Source organism: Melanostigma gelatinosum, assembly GCF_949748355.1.
Source record: "Melanostigma gelatinosum genome assembly, chromosome: 10".
NCBI lineage: Eukaryota > Metazoa > Chordata > Actinopteri > Perciformes > Zoarcidae > Melanostigma > Melanostigma gelatinosum.
The window spans coordinates 9913449-9937493 of record NC_136643.1 but is presented as its reverse complement, the minus strand read 5'-3'; the positions used below and the strand labels follow the sequence as shown (position 1 = coordinate 9937493).

General features: G+C 40.9%; 1 protein-coding gene across 7 annotated transcripts in view; it reads left to right on the top strand.

Annotated features, from left to right (window-relative positions):
• The window catches only part of obsl1b (obscurin like cytoskeletal adaptor 1b), a 35931-nt gene that overhangs the window by 10001 nt on the left and 1885 nt on the right, over positions 1-24045 (top strand). For 3 of the 7 annotated variants that reach the window (XM_079276974.1, XM_079276970.1, XM_079276969.1), the window contains 22 exons: positions 2564-2848; positions 4527-4802; positions 5482-5760; positions 5954-6229; positions 6488-6763; positions 8388-8663; positions 8779-9051; positions 9713-9988; positions 10086-10361; positions 10602-10877; positions 10961-11236; positions 11362-11631; positions 11720-11986; positions 12127-12396; positions 12953-13219; positions 14308-14574; positions 15196-15308; positions 16258-16411; positions 19726-19887; positions 20128-20232; positions 20540-20806; positions 21823-22092. In XM_079276974.1, the coding sequence (XP_079133100.1) occupies positions 2564-2848; positions 4527-4802; positions 5482-5760; positions 5954-6229; positions 6488-6763; positions 8388-8663; positions 8779-9051; positions 9713-9988; positions 10086-10361; positions 10602-10877; positions 10961-11236; positions 11362-11631; positions 11720-11986; positions 12127-12396; positions 12953-13219; positions 14308-14574; positions 15196-15308; positions 16258-16411; positions 19726-19887; positions 20128-20232; positions 20540-20806; positions 21823-22092 (5457 nt within the window). Of the gene's footprint in view, positions 1-2563; positions 2849-4526; positions 4803-5481; positions 5761-5953; positions 6230-6487; positions 6764-7691; positions 7953-8387; positions 8664-8778; positions 9052-9712; positions 9989-10085; positions 10362-10601; positions 10878-10960; positions 11237-11361; positions 11632-11719; positions 11987-12126; positions 12397-12952; positions 13220-14307; positions 14575-15195; positions 15309-16257; positions 16412-19725; positions 19888-20127; positions 20233-20539; positions 20807-21822; positions 22093-24045 lie in introns of all 7 variants that reach the window. The other 4 variants (XM_079276972.1, XM_079276971.1, XM_079276973.1 and 1 more) reach the window with 4 other exon arrangements.

The window sequence follows — 24045 nt, the reverse complement described above, 5'->3', positions numbered from 1 at the left end:
AGTATTAGGATTCAGTTCAAGGGGGAAATGTAGGAGCTCAATCTCAGACCAAACCTGGTCGATCTTCTTGCTTGTCTTTGCAATGAACTATCCCATAACTCCATGCTAACCCACACTGATGTAAAATTCTGTTATGAGAAGAAGTATTGAAACCATCAACCACTGAAAACCTTTCTCTGTGTACATCACAATGCTTATAGCTACATCACCAAGGCTCTCTTCCGACCAAGAACAGAAGTCCACTGAAGAGGCTTGTCCTGTTGAAGTTGACTGGATGTCCTCAAAATGCAGTTCTGGCTCCTTCTGTGGCAATAGAGGAGACACACATACCGATGAAGAACATTCCAGGCCTATGCCAACATATGAATATATGGCTGACCGGACTACAACTAAACCGACAAAGGAGCTCTCTGACAATCAACAAACAACAAATGCCCAATCCCCAATTTACAGTAACTCTGTAAAGCCAACAATAATACAATCTGACACACAACATCACACTAACAAGCCCACAGAATCACAAGGTGAGGAATTAATTTACTGTCTTCAGCATGCAAAAGCCCCACCTGAAGAGCTTGATAATTCCCTGCAGACAGATGAGTTCTGTACTTTTCTTCAAACTGCAGCTTTTGAATCAGACGAATCTGCTCTCAAGACTCGAATGGCCCAATCAGAAAAGCTAAGAAACTCACTACAGATGCCAACTGTCCAGTCAGAGCTAGATAATCCACTACATACTTTAACTGCCCAGTCACAACACTGTAATAACCACTTACATATTTCAACAGTCAAATCAAACAAGTTTTGTAACTCCTTAAAAACTGCATCTCTGCAGTCACAGGACCCTTTTAAATCCGCACACACTGCGACTGTCCAATCAGATGAGTCATTTAAAGCCACACATACTACTGTCCAATCAGAAAAGCCCTTTAATTTTTCACATACCGCAATTGTCCAATCAGAGGAGCTCTGTAGCTCCATACCGATGCCAGCTGTCCTGTCAAAGAAACCTCTTGATTGCTTACAAACTGAAATCTTCCATTCAGATGGGCCCTGCAACTCCTTCAGGACTACAACTGCCCAATCAGAGGAGCCCTTTAACACCTCACAAACGGAAACTGCCCAATCAGAGGAGCCCTTTAACACCTCACAAACGGAAACTGCCCAATCAGAGGAGCCCTTTAACACCTCACAAACGGAAACTGTCCAATCAGAGGATACCTTTACATTTTCTCATACTGCAACTGTCCATTCAGAGAAGCTATGTAGCTCCATACCGATGCCGGCTGTCCTGTCAAAAAACCTTTTGGATTGCATACAAACAGAAACTTTCCATTCAGAGGGGCCCTGTAACTCCTTCAGGACTGGAACGGCCCAATCAGAGGAGCCCTCTAAATCCTCACAAACGGCAACCGTCAAATCAGGTGAGCCCTTTAAATCTTCACATTCTGAGACTGTCCAATCAGAAGAGGCCTTTAAAGCTGTACAGGCAGCAACTCTCCAATCAGAAGAGCCTATTAAATCTTTAAAAACTGAAATTGTCCAATCAGACGAGCGCTGCAGCTCCACACATATACCAGCTGTCCTGTCAGAGGAGCGTCTTGATTGCTTACAAACTGAAATTGTTCATTCAGAGGGGTCCTGTAACTCCTCATGGGCTGCAACTGACCAATCAGTGGAGTTTAACAGAAACCAACAGACATCAACTGTCCATTCAGAGAAACTCAGTGACTTACGTAACATTGTATACCCTCAATCATTGGACTCTAAAGACACGGGAATGGTCCAACCAAGAAAGCACTACAACTTGCGACAGTCGCTGCATGCTAGACTGGATGACGTCTATCACACAGGACAGGCAGTACCTCACCATGCAGAAGTGCTGTCTCAGTCCAAGCAGGCCAAACCAGGCCATGCAGAGTGTCACCACAGCATGAAGGCATCAGAAGACCAATTAGACAGCACAGTTAACACTGGGCAAAGATCCTCTACCCAGTGTGCAGAGCCTCACTATATCAAGCAGGCTTCTACTGTCCAATCAGAAGATATCTATCTATCACGGACATGTGACAGTCACTGGAGTGACAGTGTCACTGCAAATAAGGTGGCTGTTGAAGGTGATTTAAACCGTGAGCATTATCAAGCAAAAAATGGACGGGCACAATGTTGACATTGTGTAAAATGAAGAGATTGCTTATTGCGATCCTTAACATTTTGACAATTTCTACATTTACTTTATTTTGTTCATACTAAAGCCACTTTAATAGTCAGTCTAAATGTTTGAGCTTGGGTGGTCTGTGAGGAATATTAAAGATAGGGAAAAGAGTAAATACATTATCTTCAAATCCTAACTTGAATGCCTAGTTATCTCAAGTCTAACCAAAGAAACCTCTTGTTAGATTACTAATAACATGAAGACGTAGCTTTTATTTTTGCTGATTTTAACTCTTTAAGATTTATTGGCATGACTAATCTTGATTTGACATTTTGCTCTTCTGTTTGAAAGATCAATTTTGTTGTAGTCCGTAATAGTGATGCAATTTTCTCTTGATGTTACCTCAAGCATCCCCAGCTCCACCTGTGAGAATTACAACACTTTGTGAGGCTGAGAGGAACAAGTCTGTTGACGTTGATGAGCCAATAGTGCTGCGATGTGAGATATCAGATCCTAACGCTCAAGTTCATTGGTACAAGGATGGAATAAATCTACGGGAAACAGCTGGGCAAGACATGCTGGCAGAGGATTCCATTAGAACACTGGCTTTCCAGTCAGCGATGCCGTCTCATGCAGGGATTTACAGCTGCAAGACAACAGATGACGCAATGCAGTTTCATGTGGATGTTAAAGGTGAGACTTCTCATCTGACTCTTCTCATCTGTTCTGCAAATACATTTTAGTCAGGGACAAGTGCATCCAAACACTTTTGCTTTGCTTATAAAAAAGTAAGTTCTCATTGTATTACTCTGGATGATTACAACCGACCTCTTCCAAGAAACACAACACCAGCAATAATTAAAGACACTGCCAGAGAGTTTAAAACGTAAAATCTGAATTTGCTCCCTTTAGCAGTATTTGGATAAACTGTAAAGTTAGCATATCTGTACAGACTAAGGGCCTGATCAGGCAGAGTGTGTTTTTTCAGGTGGAAAAAGCAGGGCACATCGCACTGCCTTTTTGCTGCCCCACCAGTGTTTCTTGCAGTTTGCGGCTCTTTTTTGTGACTGTTGGTAGGCAACAAAGTATTTTAAACTTTAGTTTTTAAACGCCAGGCACCAAGTCTCACACACCGTCAATGTCACACTTTGCCAAGGCAGCCAATCAAACAAAGTAAGACGCAGGGTTTACTTGTTCTTTACCACTTCATTCCTCTTTTGATGCCGGTAGATGTGGTAGGGCTTGCTAGCTAGTGAGCTGTTGGCCTGTGAGAGAGCTACAATATATGTGAGAGTGAAGGGGGGGGGGGGGGGGGGATTTATATCTCATGTTGCAATAATTTGGTGTAGGCTAAAGCAAGCGAGGGAGCGCGTTTTCCGTAATCACATATGATTGGTTGCCTTATCACAGGTGCACAACGCCATTAGGCCTGACCTGCTTAGCCAAGATGTTTTTAAAGCGGACGCGCCTATATCAATGCGTCTCTGTGTGATCAGCCCCTAAAAAGATCTTAGCTATGTGCTGCTCTTTTGTGCAGCTTGCAAACCAACAACAGTGTATGAGTGTTATAATTACTTTGTTACAATACAAATAGCTTTAGTTTCCATATAAGTTGTAAAAGATGGCAGAATATCTGCTCTCTTGCTCCATTCTACCTCTACATCAAATGTCCCTCAGATAGAGTACGGTAAGTCCCTCATTAAAACTTACCTAGTTATGACATTAATCAAAGTAAACACTTAGTCATGTTAAAACCTTATCCCAGACAGTGTAGCTCCATCTGCTTCTCTTTTTCTATGTCTGAGAGTAGCTGGTAATCAAGCTCGCAAGGTCGTTCATGTAAAGTGCTTACTTACACTTTTACATTTAGCATAAAGCTCGATATGACTTTTTTTCAGAAGGTGTTTGAGCGCTTTACAAATGTTGGTTTGTACTTTGTACTTCAAATAAGAGATAAGGCCTGAGCGTTCTATGGAGCAAGAGAGCATGATTGGCATACGTCAGTGGATCAAACATGTCCTGAAGATACAGTACCCCTCTCTTTAAGGCTCAATTTCCTAAAATCTCTACCAGAATAGACAATAGAAGCAAACTGTTTTGGTGCAGTCAGATGAGCTATTGATGCTAACTTTTTGGAGGTTTTCAGTTTGCTCAAGATAAAATTTGAATAGGTTAAATGGGCTATTTGAAAGCTACTTATTTTTCAATACATACAAAATCAAAATTGTTGGGTAGGATAAAAGATTTGCATGCATTTATATTGGTTGAATGTGCTGCTGAAGCCTTTAACGTCAGGATTGTGCTTTGCTTCCTTTGGTTAATAACAGTATCTGTTTTATTGACCAATTCTATTTTACATTCAATCCTGTAGCTCCACTTCTGAAGTTTTCAGCTTTATCTGAGGGTGACCAGCAAAAGACGGTCATGGCAGGCTTCCCCATTTCTCTACAATGTAAGCTGTCAGATCCCACGGGACAGGTCAGTTGGTACAAGGATGGAACACAGCTCCTCCCTCAAAACCGAGTAGACATCCAGTCAGAAGGGAGTTTGAGGAGTCTAGTTGTCCCGTCGGCAGAGCGGGCTCACAGTGGCGTATACCGTTGTGAGTCAAAGGATGATGACATCCAGTTTGCTGTGGAAGTAAAAGGTGATACTCAAAAACTCTGTTGTGCTGTCACTGTCTTGCACGGCGAACTAACTGTAACATCAGGTGATTACGTCAAGTCTATCTACCGGTACTCACCAGACAGACATTTTTCCGCTTTCTAAATTTGGTCAACTATTTGTATGAAAAAGTAAAGCGAAAGATTTCCTCTGATACAGTTAAATCTGTTGTTCATTTTGTTATCGCATGATCAGTTACGTCTGTCTAAAGAAAAACAACTCCCCGTCACACATCATCATAGTGCCCATTGTTAACCAAGTGAAATCAGATGATAAAGGACGTCTTCTTTTAAAATGGCTTATTAAATCATGCAGCTTCACAATGCAGCTTCTTCTCATGCATGTCCAATATCTTAAGAAAGCTAACGTTTTGCTCTTTTTCATTGAAGACACTAACTGGATACTTTATTACAAACAAACATTTTGGCACTTTCTTGTTTGTATCTTACATGTGGTTTTTGTCTGTGCTTTTTATCCAAGTGTACAATGTTGTGTTCTACTTATTGTCCTTGTTAAGCAGGTTGTGTTTATGTTGTATGTTATGTTGTTTTCTCTTGAAATTCTTTATTTAATATACAGTATTGATATATTGAATTACTTCAAGAAAATCACATTTATGCAGTATATTAAGACACTCTTTTTGCAATATCTGAAACATACAGCTCTACCTGTGAAGTTCTCAGAGCTTCAAGAGAGTGACAAGAGCAAGTCCGTCCAAGAAGGTTCTCCAATTGTCCTCAGCTGTGAACTCTCTCACGATCCTTCTGCTTATGTCGACTGGTACAAGGATGGTTTGAAGCTCCTACCGCAAAACAATGTGGAAATACAGTCAGACGGTCTTACAAGGACACTACTCATCCACTCAGCTGAAAACAAAGATGGTGGCACCTATGAATGTTCAACATCAGATGATGCCATCACATTTAAAGTGGACGTAGAAGGTGATTCATTTCCATCCTTACCATCTTCTTATCAAACTTACCACGTCCATCTTACGCTGTGGTTTGAGTGGTGAACAAAATTTGCTTTGTGTTGAATGTTCAGAGAACATTGGATGGCTGGCTGGACAGTGTGTTTTGCCTGCTGTTGTGAATTCATCTGTTCTCCAAAACCCTTGTTATGTCCTTCTCTTAGGCCGATCGCCACAGATCATGCCAATCCCACTGTCTGAAAAATACAAGATGGTCTCAATGGGTTGTCCAATTATCCTTCAGTGTGAGGTCTCAGACCCGGTCGCCCAGGTTTCCTGGTTGAAAGATGAGGTGGAGCTCTTTAGCAAAACTGGCCTCGATATGAAAAGAGATGGAAGCCTGCGGAAACTAATGATCCATTCTGCTAAGGTGTCCGACTCTGGCCTCTACAGTTGTAGCCTCGCTGATGATGTTGTGACATTCCGTGTGGACGTCGAAGGTGATTTTCTTGTTTTCAGTGTTACTTAGCTTCCAGGTGTGATATGAACATTTCCTTGGTTATCCTTAACTTAACCATTCTTTTCCACAATTTCAGCTAGATTACTTTCGGTTTTTGTAACAGTGTCTGAAAGCACAGAGCTGCATACTGTATATACACTATGCTAGAATAACCAACAAGGTTGATGATGAACACTACATTTGAAATGATGTTCTGACAGCTTAACAACAGATATACAAATCTTATAACACCCTCCAGCCTCACCTGTGAGGTTTTCAGCACTTCCAGAGATCGCAAGAAACACATTTATGGAGGCAGGCTGCCCAATAAAGCTGCAGTGTGAAGTCTCAGAGCCAACTGCCAAGGTCTATTGGCACAAGGATGGAGAACAGCTACTTCCAAAGTGTCAATATGAAATCCAAGCAAAAGAAAAACTGAGAGCATTGGTTGTTACATCAGCAGAAGTCAGACACTCTGGTGTGTACAGCTGTGACGCCGCAGATGACCATATAGAATACAAGGTGGATGTTGCAGGTGATCCAATATTTTTGAGCTTTGTCAGAATCACTGACTTATTTCAGCGCTTGGCTACTAGACCAACCGCTTTTATAGCGTATATTCTAAGATGAGGTGCACTGATAAGTATGTACTTTCAATATTGCTTCTTGTTTTTTAAAGCCGTGGCAGGTATATACATCAATGTCGTTCTTGCTTTAACAAGCAAATGCTTCAAGGCCCTTTAAGACGGGACTTTAACAGCATGGTGGTAAAACTGTATCTTAAAACTACACAAATCAAAAATTATATCGACAATGGATTAAACCACTATGTTTAATGTGAAAGGGCGCTCTCGAAATAACAGACCACAGCAAGTTACCACCTTACTCTGCAATCTCCCCAAGTTCCACAGAGCATTGTAGTGCTTTTAAACACTTTGTTTTGGTTTTACAAGAAGCAGCTTTAAGGTTTGGCTCAGACTTGCTCTCATCAACCTCGTTTCCAGATGCAGTACACTATAATTTTACACTATAAAAGCTCTGATAAATAGACTGTACAGCGTACAGCAAATAGCGAACAGTGTATGCTATTTGGCCAGCATGTTGAGCCTGACAAAGTTAGCAACTAGCTAACTATGGTGAAACTTGTGGAGCATTTAGCAGCTAAAAAGAGTGTAACTGCTCAGTCCAGTAGTAATGGTTGAGGCCTACATGACTCCTTTTGCTGGCACACTGTTTGCATTTGAGTCCATGACTCTAGCACTGTTTGCAACTGTTGTCACCGTCACCCTGTGTATAGGCAAAAACTTTATAATTTCAAACAATTTAAAAACCCATCTGTTCAATCTTGAGTAAAATGGTACATCTTACAGCCTTTAGCCTGTAAATCCAAGTGTTCCATGGCATAGCAAATCTGATTACTGTTCAATGAATTGAAATTCCTATAGCCCCAGTTTGATTCTCAGCTGTTACAGAGGCTGAGAGGAGCAAATCTGTTGAAGCAGGCAGCCTGATCAATCTGCAGTGTGAGATCGCAGACCACACAGGCCACACCTCCGGGTGCGAGGACGGAATAAAACTCTCGCAAAAACTGGGAACAAACATCGATTCAGAGGGCAATAAGAGGACACCGGCTATGAAGTCGGCCACGTCTTCAAGATCTGGAGCGTACAGTTGTAAAACCAATGATGATTCAGATTTCAACGATTTCTATGTGGAGGTGAAAGGTGATATGCTAAGCTTTTTCTTGGCAAGATGTGTCCATTGTGGAGTCTTACACTCTCATCATGACCTCTAATATCCAAGAAGGAAGCGAAACCTGATCATCATCATATTCATCATAGCTGACTTCAAATGTGTCCTAATTTTGTCGCTTCTCATATACGTGCTTCACATTTCATGGCATGTATTTTGATGAGTCAACTAGTTTTTCCAACACACCTGGTAACTGCATTAAGTCAATGCACTGCTTAATTTAATTCTTTCACTTTGCTTCAGAGACCATTATAATATCTTTAAGGAGTTGTGTTCCAGATGGCAAGGCTTGCAATCAGCATGTCTAAGCTGTGAAAACCTGACCTCACAATTACTGCGTGCATAATCAAACTATGAACAGTATATTAGAGCAACAACTTACTTCTTTTGTGTACCGTTTTCTGCAGTGCCACCGGTAACATTTGCTGATATCCGAGAGGAGGACCTTTTCAAGAGTGTTGCGGAACAAGAACAGTTTGTTCTGTCTTGTGAAGTATCACGGGCTGACGGCGTTGTCCAGTGGTACAAAGATGGAACTGAAATGCAACCATGCAACAATATCACAATGCAAGCAGAGGGCACCAAAAGGAATCTGACAGTAAACTCAGCCCAACTGTCCAACACAGGCACATACACATGCCGTGCAGGAGACAATATTCTCATGTACAAAGTTAACATACGAGGTAATGAAATAGTTTTGAAAATCCTCACAATATGAGACATAAAAACGGTTCAAAAACCACATACATCCACTCACAGAGAACAATGTCTCAATGCCATGTATTCTTCTTCCAAAAGAACCTCCGGTGTTGATAATCTACCCCAAGGAGGATGTGCACCTTGACCGTCATGTCCCCCTGGAAATTATTCTGAGCTGCGAATTGTCTCGTCCAAATGGTCTCGTCAGCTGGTTCAAAGACGGTCAAAAGCTGCAGGAGAGCGAGAACATCAAGCTCAAGATTGAAGGCCCTTATCGACGACTGAAGATCGTTTCCAGTGGAGTGGAAGATTCTGGAGAATACGTCTGCGATACAGCAGACGCTTCAATATTCTTTCACCTTAGTATTACAGGTAAAATCTCTGATACTACACACAGTATAATGCACATACATATAAATATGTATCACAGCAAAACAATAACGGATAAAAGCGCAATGAGTAGATTGTGGTATATAAGGCATCAGTATGCTTCAAACACACGTTTGTGCAGTCTCATCTGAGCACGTATAAAGACAAAAGACGGCTCTGAATCGCCATATTGAAGATTGGTTAAAACGTCTGCCATCATAGAAAAGGATAAAATGCTGTGAATTGTGCAAATAGGGATAACAACTAACCAACCAACACATAATTGCGGACAGTCTGTCCTCAAGGCATTTTTGTTTTAGACGTAGACACAAAAACTGACAGATGGTGGGCATGCTTTTTATTAGTTTTGGAAAGAAAATTGTCAGCGGCAGACCCACCAGTTTTAACGTTCCAAAGGTGGGGAGAAGGTTTCAGACGCCAACCAATGATCTGACAACAAGCACTTAGTTTGAAACATAAACGCCTTTAATATTGCTTAAGTTAGGGGTTAACTCATTCATCCATGATCCAAGATGTCAAGTATGTAATGTCCTGCAGGTTAATATATGCATCCACTTGACACCTAGGAAACAATGCTATTCTATTGTAGTATACATCAGCCTAATGAGTGGTGACTAAATCGGGTGATAACGCCCCTTTTCAGAACCTCCAGTGCAGATCGTGTCCCCAAGTCAGTCCCAAATGGAGCTGTGCCAGCAGGCCTCTGAGAGGATGGTACTGAGCTGTGAGATCTCCAGGCCCAACGCAGTGGTGCGCTGGTATCGAGACGGACTCGAAGTGGAGGAGAATGGGAACCTTATCCTAGAGGTGGATGGCGTCTACAGAAGACTTATTATACCAGAAACTACTGTCAAAGATTCCGCCGAATACGTCTGCGATACCGCAGATGACTCCATGACATTCTTTGTAAATATAGCAGGTAAGGGACACTAAGGAATGGAAAAAAGTAGATCCTCTAAATGTGTTGCTCTGTCGGTGTTAATCCATTTCTAACACAACATTTTCTAAACGCACAGAGCCTCCTGTTCGTTTTGTACGTCTAAGGAAGATGGCAGGCAGAGTAAACAAAGTGGCCGGGGACACTCTCGTTCTAGACTGCGAGGTTTCAAGATCGAATGCAGAAGTCACCTGGAAGAAGAACGGGGAGGAAGTAGAAGACTCCAGAAATATCACCATCCTTGAGGATGGCGTCATGCGTCAATTAACTGTTCACTCACTAACAATGGAAGATGCTGGGCAATATGTCTGCGACGCAAAGGATGACGTAATGGATTTCCATGTAAAAGTACAAGGTAGGTTATTGTACTTAAAAGATAGAACCCCCGAAAGATGAGTTCTGTATGTGGTGCACTCAAGATCCAGACTTTAAACCAGATCATTAACTTCATCCAAATACTTAGAGAATAACTACTGGGCACAAGTTAAACAAAATATCAGTGCTTAATTAAACAAAAGATACATTTTTTAGCCGAAAATGCATAGAAAGGATTTTGTGATCCAATAAAAATATGTTCTTTCTTCTTCATTTTCAGAGCTGCCTGTGAAGATTCTTGGAAAAACAGACGCAAAAACAGAAAAGCAGTTCTTAGTATCAGATGACATCATTCTAGTGTGTGAACTGTCGCGATCCAATGCCTCAGTCAGTTGGTACAAAGACAATCAGCTAATCGATGACACCGAGCGATACTGTAGCGAAGAGCAAGGCGTCTTCAGATCACTGGTCGTCCTAAATGCTGGGCTGGAGGATTCAGGAGAGTACACCTGTGATGCTGTGGATGATAAGATGGTCTTCTACATCACCGTCAAAGGTATTCATATTATCAGGCTGTGTAAATGTTATCCGTCTTTCCTTCACTCAGAAGGAAAATAATGCACTGTATTTTATCTTCAGAGCCTCAAGTACAGATCATTGGAAACTCAGGCCACCCGGAGCATCACATCTTGGTGGCAGGAGATGACCTTATTTTGGAGTGTGAGGTGTCTCGGCCGAACGCTACCGTTCAGTGGTTATGGAATGGCGAGATCTTGAAACCAGATACTCGTATAAAGATCGACAGCTATGAGGTTGTGAGGAAGCTTGTTCTCTCTGGACTTCGGCCCTCAGACTCTGGAAAATACATTTGTGATGCCATCGATGACAAACTGACAACAATTGTTGAGGTCCAAGGTAAGATTTAAATGACTTTGAAACATTTTTTTGATTAAATTTCTGTAGTTTCCGTTTGAGTAACTTATTGTTCCATATTTGAACACAGAATTAACAAGTAACTTCTCTGTAAATCTCCCTCTCAGAGTCCACGGTCAAGTTCGAAAATAAAAAAGCTAGCAACCACCTCTCAGACTATGAAAATGAGAGTGTTACAATGTGCGCCATTGTGAGCCGAGAAAGAGCGAACATTCGCTGGCTGAAAGATGGCCAACTATTGAATGGGGACAACATTCACATCTCCAGTGAGGGTAATACCCACAAGCTCACCATTAATCCCCTGCAGCTGTCAGATTCTGGAGAATATGTCTGTGACATCAAGACAGATGAGATGTATTTCAGTCTTTTAGTCAAAGGTAAGAATGTGGCAATCAAACTAAATGTGACAGCAATTTCCACAAAGCTAGCATCTCTGACATCATATTTCTTCATTCTACTCATCAGAAATGAAGGCGAAATTCATCAGACCACTGGAGGACATTGTGTCTCTGAAGGGCAGTAGCCTTATATTACGATGCGAGATCAACAAGCCCAGAGGAGATGTCCAGTGGCTAAAAGATGGGCAAGAGATCTCTCCAAGCCGTCAGCACACAATAAGGGCACAAGGCCGAGAGCGAAGCTTCACCATCCACCAACTAGTGGAAGAAGATGCTGGAGAATACGCCTGTGAATCCACCGATGACAGGACTTCAGCTTCTGTCACTGTAGAAAGTAAGTCAATTCAAAACACACATTAAGGCAGGTCAGAGAAGAAAAAAAAAGTCTTATTCACGAATGTTTAAACCACTCCATGTGTCATTTCAATGTTTCGATCACAATGAGTCTAATTCAGCTCAATGCTTTGCCTTCAGCTCTCCGTGTTGTCGAGTTCATAGCGGACCTTCGTAACATCACCGTCTGTGAAGGAGAAGATGCGGTGTTTAAGTGTGTGGTTTCACCAGAGGACACCCGGTTGGTGTGGCGCTTAAACGGCAAGCAAGTAGCTCTGACCAAGCGCACGGCCATTTCTAGTAACGGGCTATGCCACATGCTCTGCATCCACAACTGCATGGTGTCAGATGGCGGCAGAGTGACAGCTGATGCAGAGGGTTCGGTATCAGAGGCAGAACTCCAGATTCAAGGTGAGTTATTGTCCGATCCAGTCACACTATGATTACAGTACAACAAACGCACACGCACATATTACATAGGTCTTAATGAAACACAGAAGTGACAACATTTAATAACGATTTGCAGTTCAATAACCTCATATATCTCTGGTACTTATTACCATATTATTAACTATGAACAGTTTTCAGCAGCACTGGAGTGATGTAAACATACGTACTTTTAATGGCTGTTGCCGTGTACGATAAGTAACCACCTGTGACACATAGTGACCCTTTGAGACAAGTTTAAACTATTAAAGAGGGGCCTTTGAAGGCTAGCTTTTAGTAGCTTCTCCTGTTATAACTCCTCTGGCTCCCTCAAGCTTTTTGCTTGCACTATGTGCTGAAACTTGCAATATTACTCTGCAGATTTGTCTTTGGTCTATATTGTATTTTTGCTTTGTCTGGGAGTGGCTTCAGAGTATTGTTGTGTAGAATTAACAAAGAATTTATACACACACTGTTATAATATAAAAGCACCAAAATCACCAGATGCTGCCATCTTGTAATTCCTTCAATGAATTTTCAGAAAAACAGGTGTTTTTCACCAACAAAATGACACCAGTTGAGGCTGAAGAGTACAGTGAGGCAACTCTAGAGGTGGAGGTGAGTCTGGATTCGGGAGAGGTGCAGTGGATGAGGCAGGGGGTACTGATCCACCCTGGGGCCAAGAATACCCTGAAACACAACGGTCGAAAACACAGTCTCACCATCCACAAACTGGCCATGTCTGACCGCGGCACCTACAGCTGTGAGACCCTCCATGACCGCACGCAAGCCCAGCTCACAGTGGAACGTGAGTGTGCATGCGTTGTCACTATGCCCTGTTGTTTGTTTACCGCCGTTACCGATGACTCCACCTCCTGCACACCCTCCACCGCTACTTCTTGTGAAGGCAAAGTCAACTGAGTAAGAGTAATTTGAGTGACTGGGGCCGAGGGTGGCACTTGTACAGGAGCATGATGGCAGCCAACAGGTGACAGCCCTGAAGCCCAGGCTGACTTTCAGACCCGGGTATGTGTATTGACAGGATCGATCAAGCCCCCATGATTTCCTAACCTCGGACAAAGGGAAATCAGATCGCAGTTTTAAGGGAAGTGCTTGATGAACAACATGTTAAGATGCCACCGTTCCAACAACTAGAATTATGTTTAGCAAACAAAGTAACATTTTCCTATGAACCAGCACCACTTACATGTATTTATAGTAGCGAGCCTTACACACCATAAAACCGGCATCTTGTCGTGATTAAGATGTACTTATGCTTGTTTTTCTTTGTGCATGCGTCTTATATTTCTTTGCCCCATGAACAACAGGCCAGTGGGTGAATTAAAGGCTGTTCTTTCAACACTAGCGTGGGTGGGAATGGGAAAGTCAGGACTTCAGGCTGCTGTTGGCACCTCCTATGAATTTGGATCTCCTCTCATTGCATCTAAATTTACACCCTGGCCTTCAAAACTAAGGTTGCTGTCATCGGGTCTCCAAAATAAACACTCCTTTTTTCCACAGGCAATGCTCGACTGTTAGAATAAGTAAAAAATGTTGGCAGTTTCAAAGCTGGCTTTTGTGTAAAGCCCCATGCTCAAATGACTAAACTATTGGCTTGTCATTGTGTGCCCGCTTGTATTGTTTAACTGCAGACTGATGTGTACAGCACAGACTCCGAGCCTATTTTGTAACAGAAAATGGACATTGTTTTCTGCTCAGTGGTAAAGTGGAATGAACAAGCTTGTTACTAAGGCCAATCTTTCAAACATAACCTCTGTTGTAACCAATATTCAGTTTTCATTATCCCGAGATGTACCAACACAAAAAAAGGCCCACAACAGAGATCGATAAATGTACTGCGATGCCTTTCACACAACTCTATTATTTTCTTTACAGCTCGGAAAATCACAATTAAAAGAGGGCTGACTGACATTAAAACCACAGAGCGAGAAACGGCATCTTTTGAGGTGGAGCTCTCCCATCCCAATGTCCCAGGCACCTGGATGAGAAACGCAATCAAGCTTAAGCCAACGAATCACTTCCGTATGAGCGCCACGGGACAAGTCCACAGCCTCACCGTCTCTAACCTGTCAGTAGAAGACACTGGCTCCTTTACGTTCTGTGTGGAGAATTTGAAGACATCTGCAAGGCTCGTTGTGAAGGGTAGGTCATTTAGATGTTTGGTTTCACAGTAGTAGCAATATAACTGCATCAATCTATGTGTTTAATTCAAATGAGTAACTAGTACACGTAAGTTTGAGGTAAAAAGGCCGTAGTGTTGTCAAAACTATACTGAAAGGTCTAATTTGTAACTTTTCAATGCCACAACCCATGTGAACTACACTGCTACCAAAATAATATGTAAAATTCAAAAGAAAAAGTAGACCAGATGCCAACCAGTTGATGCATGATAACAGAATAGAGTGACGGTTCAACTCTTGTTGGCTTTATCCCTGCTCACGTTACAAAGGAGCATGTAAGTAGCCTAGCATGACCAAATGAAAAGCGGTAGCTCTGTTCACTCTCGTCTGTCAGGTGCTAGTTTAACCTCATGCTGTAAAAGAATCCGCTACATGCCAAGTCCCTATGCATCATGCCTTTGAGCTGAAACGCTGGTGATGACAATCGCATGAAAGTGACATTGCGGTAAATTAGTCCACATAACTGACATAGCTTATTTGATTTTGAGCAGCAACGCGTAGGTCCTATACTTTGGGGCATTGTTTTTGGGGACATTTTAAAATGTTTTTGCTTGCCTATCTAAGGTTGCTTTTTCTCCACCAGAGCCCGCATTGACTATTTTCAGAAAACTGGAGGACCAGAAATTCCCTGAAGGGCCAGTAATCTCTCTTGAGTGTGAGCTGTCAAGACACAATGTTGATGTGAAATGGATGAAGGCAAGTGTTGGATTTTTGTCTGTTACCAAAAACATTTAGGATTTTTTTTACAAAACTCCAGAGCCAAATCAATCTGTGATAAAGTCAGACATGTCATGACTTTAAAATATGAAAGTTAAAAAAAATGCATATCCAAAGCTTATACCTTATTGGCAATACTGTGGCCCACAAAACATGCCGTGAACACACCATAAGAGCAACGAAGAAAACAAAACATCATAATATATTTTAAACTACAGTCAACACAATACATAACTAAATCACATGTAAAATACAACTTCAACTCTTCCAATTCAAGCATATATGCCACATAATACTGTGGTTACTGCAGTACACTTCCATAGGAGAGCACTTCTTCAGACTTCAGATAAGTTTAGCAAAGTCAAGGAATGCTAGTTTTGCTTGCATGACTGAAATTACAGTACATTGAGCCAACGCATCCTTGCTAGCTTACACACACACTCACTTTCCAATTAAGCAAAAACGACAACTACTTGCCACTTTACCATGCATCGTTTTCTCTTACTGGCATTACTCTTTCAAAATAAAAGCACCGGTCCATATAATGCAGCCAATGGAACAAGATTGACACAGCCTTAAGAAAACATCAAACCTAAGTTTTACAAGTTTTTACAAGATTACAAGTATGCTGGATAATTTACACAAAGCGCTTAATAATCTTGGACACCTTATATATCATAAGCTAAAGAAACTCTCTGAACAGCCAAAATCTTGAAAATTAAATAAGCGTTAAAATGTTTTGTTGCAAATTTTTGTTGCAAATTTTTAAATGAAATTTGTTTAACTTTGTGTTCATCAATATATAGAACAATTCAATTTAAAATATATATATTTTAAAATTGTCATTCAATGACAATGCATCAGATACAGTTTCAGTGGTTTGATGATGATTTATAATTAAATCACAGTTGTTTTTTATCCTTGTCAGAATGGGGTCGAGGTGAAGCCAGGCAAGGACTTGCGCATTTATTCAATGGGAAGAAAACGGTTTCTTCAGATCCTGAAATGTAATGTCAGTGATTCTGGCAATTACACCTGCGATGCTGGAGATGTTACTACAAGCTGCACTGTGGAGGTCTACGGTAAAGTATGCTGTCCAAACACTATAAACTACAAACAAGGAGCTTTAGTCTCACAGTGGTCGGCAGAAGATGTGTAATATTTCTCAACATAACTACATACAAAAAAGATGTACAATGTGGTAAAGTACGAAAACAATGAAGGGCTACGACAAACCACCAGACTTGACACACACTGTAGCAATGTTATGAGCAATGTTGTCAGACACATTACTTGTTAAACTAGCAGACATAGAGGTATTAGCCAAGTAAACTACTGTATGTTTAGTTTATTTTACATCACTTCGTCAGTAATGTGGCTTACTTCATGGGTTGTCAGCTACTTACAAATGACACAATTGCTTTATTCATTCCCCCACAAACCTTTTAACTGATAGCATGCATGAGCTATTCTAGCTAATCAGCGATGCAGTTGGTGGTGACTCAGAAATTTGAAATTAGACTCAATCTCAAATCTACACAGATACAAATTTACGGTAAAATAATACTTCAACAAAAAACCTTTTTGTCCGGCAGACATTTTGACGTTCCATAACAGTAAAATCAATGGTGTAATTATTCAAATAAATAATGAATGTATTCACTTTAGCATTGCTTGTATCCTTCATGACATTACACTTTGACGCTTTAGAAATATCTGCTGTGAAAAGTACTATGAAAGAGTGCAAATGATCAAATAGAATATTAAGGAACAATGCTTTTAGGCAAATCACAGTAGCTAGATAAATTCACAGAATGGCAACACTTCCAGTGGAGTTAGTTTAGTAATGCCAGGTTGGATCATTTTGAGCAAACTGCACTGCAGTACTACCAAAACAACATTAAAAAAGAGAGAAGGCACTTAACAGTTACCATGTACTCACAAGGCCAGATAAGTCCTGTCATCTTTGTTGAGGTTAGCCGCTGTTAGCCACTTCTTTTGTTAGCTGCTAGAACTTCTCTTTATGTTAGAGACTTAATTATTTCCCCTGGACAACTGTTATATCCATTTTCTCTTATGTATCCAACTTTTTGTTTTTACACATTCATCAGTAAATCAAATAAATGAGCTGATAACTCCCATAACTAGATAGGCTGCTAGCTTGAGAAGTGTAAAATATGGCACACATTCGTTTCAGGTTTGGGTCACTCACACAGGTGATTTCAGCTATGGCTGATTAGACTTTTTCTCAGGATTATGTGGGCGTGTACATACTAAACTTGATTGACATGTCTCTCTCTACAAAAGTGATTTGTATAGCGTGGACAGTTCTGAGAGTAATGAGTCAATGGCAATTACATCATATGAGGTGCACCAAGCTATAAATAAACTGCCTGAAGGCAAAGCAAGTGGTTTAGACCATATTACTGCTGAACACCTTAAATATGCTAGTCCGAGGTTAGCTTCTCTCCTCACTATTTGTTTTACTGGCTTCATGATTCACGGCTTGTTACCAGACTCAATGCTGTCTGTTCTCTTAGTGCCAGTCATTAAAAACAAAGCTGGTAAAGTATGTAGCCTAGAGAATTACAGGCCCATTGCTTTGGCCAACGTCCTGTCAAAAGTCCTGGAAAGAATTCTGCTGGACAGAATACAGGACTTCATCACCTCCACAGATAACCAGTGCGGCTTCAAAGCCAAACATGGCACTGACTTGTGTATATATGCCTTAAAGGAAATTGTAAACAAATACAGAGGTCAAAACTCATCAGTTTTTATGTGTTTTATTGATGCCTCCAAAGCTTTTGATCGTGTTAATCATAGTAAATAATTTTTTTAACTGAGCCAAAGAGGTGTCCCCACATACATTGTGAGAATTCTGGCTTACTGTGCACCAGAGTATGCAAGTAAAATGGGGTAAAAGTGTGTCAGCCCCATTTGGGGTTAGCAATGGTGTCAGACAAGGGGGAATTTTGTCCCCAATTCTGTTTAATCTGTGTATTAATGATCTGTCCAAGCAGCTGAAAGCCTGTAATACTGGGTGCATGATTGGAAATACTCTGGTTAATCACATCTTGTATGCAGATGATCTGGTGATCTTTAGTCCTTCTAGCGCTGGTCTTCAGCAGCTCCTCACTATATGTACTGTGTACGGTATGGAACATGACATCAAATACAACGCCAGTAAGAGTGCTATCCTGATCTGTCCAACTAAAGAGGACAAATGTCTAAACTTCCCTGACTTCAAATTGTCCCTCAATAATCTTGGTGTCTGTAGTGAAGTAAAATATCTTGGTCATTTTTTAACAGAACACATGACTGATGATAACGACATTTCCAGGCAATGTCGTATGATGTCTGCACAAGCAAACAGTCTCTCACGCAAGTTTGGTCTGTGTACAGATGGAGTGAAGATGTCTCTGTTCAGAGCATATTGTACTCCACTCTACACTGCACACTTGTGGTCAAACTACAGAAAAAAGAGTTTACAGAGACTTCAAGTAGCGTACAATGACGCCATGAGAATACTTTTAAAGAGACCGAGATGGAGTAGTGCTCGTGAAATGTTTGTGGCTGCACGAGTCAACACTTTCCAAACAGTTTTAAGAAATTTCATGTACAAATTCATCTGTAGACTGAATGACTCTGTAAATGGGATCATACTTGTTTTAACCAACATAAGGTTTAGCACCACACGCTACCAGTCCCAGCTGTGGAGACATTGGTACAGCTGTCTCTTTGTAAGGCATTGCTAGGCCTATGTACTTTTATTGTTTGTGTCTGTCTTTTTATGTGTCTGTCTGTATGGACCCCGAGTCTGAAATAAAGTCAGTCAGTCAGTCAGTCAGTCAGTCAGTCAGTCAATCAGTCACTCTCTCTCTCTCTCTCTCTCTCTCTGAACCTGTTAGGGCGGGACAAATACCGCTTTTATCCTTCTTATTGGTACATTGAGTTCGGTGACCTCAGCAAAGCTCCACCTACAACCAAAGTAATTGAAAACACCTGTTGTGTGGGTGTGCTAGGTTTTACAGTACATTCATGTACAATAATGTACATGAATCCAATATTACTAGGACAAACACATACATCACAAAGTACTGTGTTTGAAATGTATTGTACGGATATTTAATATAATTAGGTAATTTCTCACCACGAACTCATGTAACATATTTCTTTCTCTCGTATGACTATTAATGAACGTATCAGTTGTATTGGTATTGTTCCTTCCTGCTTCGTCCTCTTACGAAAAAGAAGCTTAGTGATTATTGTGGTTGTCATATTTTTCTCTTTGCTTGTTTAAAAAAAAAAAAACTTTGATACTGTTAAGAGGTGCCCATTTCAGTCCTAAATACCCCTTTATGTTTATTCTCATCGTTATTCTCATTTACTCTATCAGAGCGAGAGCTGCTGATCCTGCAGGGCCCGAAGGGCTTGGACATCCAGGAGGACCAGAACGCGGTGTTTGTTTGTGAGCTCTCCGTGGAGGACGTGCCAGGAGAATGGTACAAAAACGGGGCGAGGATACAACCCACCAGCACCATCAAGATCCGGCAGGAAGGTCGGCTTCAAAATCCCGAACGCGCAATTCATAATTCCTGCACAACTCTGCTGATGATGTCGTGCTTATCGACTGTAAAAGAGATAAGAAAATAAGAAAATGTACTGGAACACCTAAAAAGGAGACATTTGTAAATCTGTAAATAACATCTGGAATCGCATATTTGTTTTGGGGCCAATACAATTGAGCCGACTATTGTTACGCTTGTTATTTATCCTGACCATTTTATTCTTATTTTAGGCACCAAACATTTTCTCCTCATGTGCAATGTGAAGGCAGAGGACTCTGGAGAGATCAAGTTTGTCTCCAGACATATTGAATGTGTCGCTTACCTGGAGGTGGAAGGTATAATGAATGTATATGTTTCTAAGTGCTCCAAAAAAAAGTATGTATACTTTTTATGAAAATGAATAATAGTGTGCATAAAGTTACTTCTATTAAATATTCAATTTAAATTTAAATTTAAAACATCAATTTATTAGGGTTGACAAATGTTTGGAGACCCAACTCCAAGAAGCACCTATGAGCTATGAGCTATGAGTTTGTGTTGTTGATTTGGATGAGCTCATATTGTTGTGTGGGCATATGATATTAGTCTTCTATAAAGTCAGAGTTTATTTTGGGAATGTTAACTGCACTTTGTCCGTTTCAGAGCTTCCTGTGAACATCGTGAAACCCCTGCAGGACACGACCGCCCTCGAGAAGAGCCGCGTGCTCCTCGACTGCACCGTGTCCAACCCCAGATGCAGCATCCGCTGGTACAAAGGCAGCAACGTCATCCTGCCCTCCGAGCGCTTTGAGATCTGCAGCGAAGGCTGCTATCGCAAACTGATCCTCCAGCAGGTGGTGCTAGACGACGAGGGCACGTACAGCGTGCAGGTCGGGGAGTACTCTTGCTCCGCCAAACTGACGGTGGAGGGTAAGGGAGCCTATGATCAATGTCAAGCACTGCGGGATTTTGCAGCCAAACTTTTTCAAATATATATATTTTTCAATTGCAAGTTCATTGTACAATATAATCTGTGTGATACAACACAATCCAGAAGAAAATATATAATTTTACTTTCAAAACCCGTCAGAAATTCAGCTTTACAAGGATATTTGCTAGCGGGATCGTATGTGTTGATACTGTACAACTGCTGTTGTTATTGGTATGGGTTAATAATCCTATACTAAGTATTTGTAGTCCTGAAAAATGCCAAGATTCCAATTATCATAACCCCCACAATGGAACATTGTCTGCACAACACCCTCAGAGTGTTTCAAAGTGCATGGGAGTGTAACATCTCACACATAACCGTTAGAGCTCCATCTACTGGCAAAGCAAAGCTAACGCATGAATTTGCTCCAAATGTAATGGGACACTGTATTTACCCCCCATTGCTTTTCACATGGCTGTTTTCCTTTCACTCTTGCCTTGTTTTAATGTAAAGTGTCCATTTGCAGTAGCTTCTTTAGAAATCAAAGAACCCTTAAAGAGTTTAAAGGTGGTTGTTGTGTTCAACTTGAATTAACATCAGTCACAGTCATTCATTTTAGTCAAAAGGCTGCTTTGGTGTTGTGCGTGCTGGTCACACACTTGAATAAAGCAGAGACATCGTGAATGTCATTAGTAACACCTGTGCTTTTAGCTAATATATGCCAGTCTAAATGACTGCTGTGAAAAGTGCCTGTATATGCACAGCTGTACATGAACAGCTGAGACTATATTAATGACTAAACCATGACCTCATAAAGGGAGAAAGCAAAAACAGACTTTGGTTCAGGGGTTACAGATCTACCACTCATCACTTTTTACAATAAATTAAGAAAAAAGCTTTCAGTAATAGGACAAAGACTGACTGAAAGACTCACCAGAATCAAATACGAACTCTGCTCTCGTGAATATGTGTTGTTCGTTGACTACTTTCCCCCCTCTGTTGTGCACTCACTCAGCCCAGTCACCGTTGATGGTCAGAGAGCTGAGGGACGTGGAGGTCGTGGCCCCCGGCGAAGCCTGCTTTGAATGCGAGGTCTCGGTGCCGGTCCTCAAAGCTCCCGTGTGGAGTCTGAACGGCGAGCCCTTACAGCCGAGCTCTCGGGTACTGCTGGAGAAGACGGGCACGGTGCACAGGCTGACCCTCAGACAAACCTCCCCGGACATGAGCGGAGAGGTGGAGTTCACCTCTGGGAAAGCGAAAAGCAGAGCCCAGCTTCGGGTACGGAGTAAGTGAAAGAAGTCGGTGTTCGAGGGCATTTTATTTATTTATTTTTTTTGGGGGGAGGGCAGTCTACACGAAATTCATTTTGAAATGCATTTACATTTCAACAAAATTTACATTGCCAGTAAAAGTCAAAAGGTATGGATTTATGTATACGAGACTCATAAAAGACTGTAGTGTAAGTATGACTCCTTCGTGGATGAACAGTTCCATGTTATCACACTGTTTGGATCCATCTGTGCAACAAGATTTCAAATCATACACAAATATTTCTAAATAATCTCTTTCATATGTTGTCGATGGCATCCAAATTTTTTTATCCAATAATATAGTTTGTGTCATTGGACATGCCATTGTATTAGCTGGAGGAATCAGGCTCCTTACTGCCATCTGTGATAACGCCATTGATTGAAAGTGACTTACTACATGTATTAAACTACTGTGTTAAGTACAATATTGAGGAACATTTACTTCACTTGAGTATGGTATTTGCATTTTCTGCTACTTTATACTTCTTCTCCACTTCTCCAAAACTCTTTTACTCCATTACATTTATTTGACAACTAAAGTTACGTTGCAGATTCAGATCAATGATACAAAATATAATCAACAAATAAATGATGATGTATTATAGATGATTCAACTTTCTCGATCCTGGGAGGAAGCAGATAAAGTATGTTAGGTGGTAAAAAGTATCCCCATTGCCCATCTTCAACATTAATGCATCAGTAATAATAATTAATTTCATTCTGAAATGGGCAATTCTGGATTATGAATACTTTTACTTTTCACACTGTCCATATATTTTGATTCCAACACGTCTGTACTTGTACTTCAGTTGAAGAAAAAAATAAACACATGACTTTTACTTGTAACAAAGTATTTCTACACGATGGTACTTTTACTAAGTACCAGATCTGAGTAGTACTTCCGGCATTGGGTCACACTCACCAACTGACCAACTGGTGAAACATTGAAACTCAGTGATGTCATTCATAAAAAGAACCACTAGATGGAGGTAATTTCAAAGTTTTGAGTTTGCTCGTATGACTAAAGAGACATCACAGTCGTGGATGTAGTGACTCCATGCAGAAAGTAGAAGTACATGTATGCTGTCATGGTTTTTACTCATTAAACTATTCAACGAAAAAGCCATATTTGCATTAGAAGCACCACAGAAAAAAACAAAGAACATCAAAAGAACATAAATCCATCAGACTGACCCTGAATTGTCAGGATGGCGTGTTTGTGTGTTGCCTGACTTGGCACTGCATACGCAACAATAAATACAGCAAATGTTTTGGCTCCCTAGCACTAAATTCTGTAAATAGTGTCGAGTGTTTATGATACTACTCAATCTGCAGGCATGTAGGTCAGGCAATATGGAGCGCGTACACATCTCAAGCCATTTAAATGTGTAAGAGAGCAAACTATTTTTAGTTTCATTAAGTTGGCTTTAAATAAAAGAGTATTATGTTCAATCGTATGGCGCAGTTTGTGAACCTTTCGTGAATGCATTGAGCTTTAAACTGCAGCACAACCAGGAGTCACGCTCAGCTGAGGAAATGAATATGGTCACAAACAATTCATTAGTCATAAGAGTCAGAGGGGGAGAGCAACTACTGTACTGGGATACTTGTAGTTAAGTACTTCTACTTTATACTCCTACTTCATTACACCTTTCTGATTCAGATTAATAATACAAATACAACGATGATATATAATTATAGGTTAAGATATGGCAATACTTTTACATGTTAGAGTATTTGTAGTATGGCTACTTTTACCTGAGGTAAGCAATAAGACCATATGATGTTTACGTATATCATGGGGTTTATAATTTGTTGGTTTGGTCTTCTATTTCCAATCCAATCTATTTCCGGATGGCAAGAAAAATCCTCAGGTTGGAGGTTTAAAGTTCACTCAAGCGTTTCAGTGGTTCCCAACCTGCGAGTTT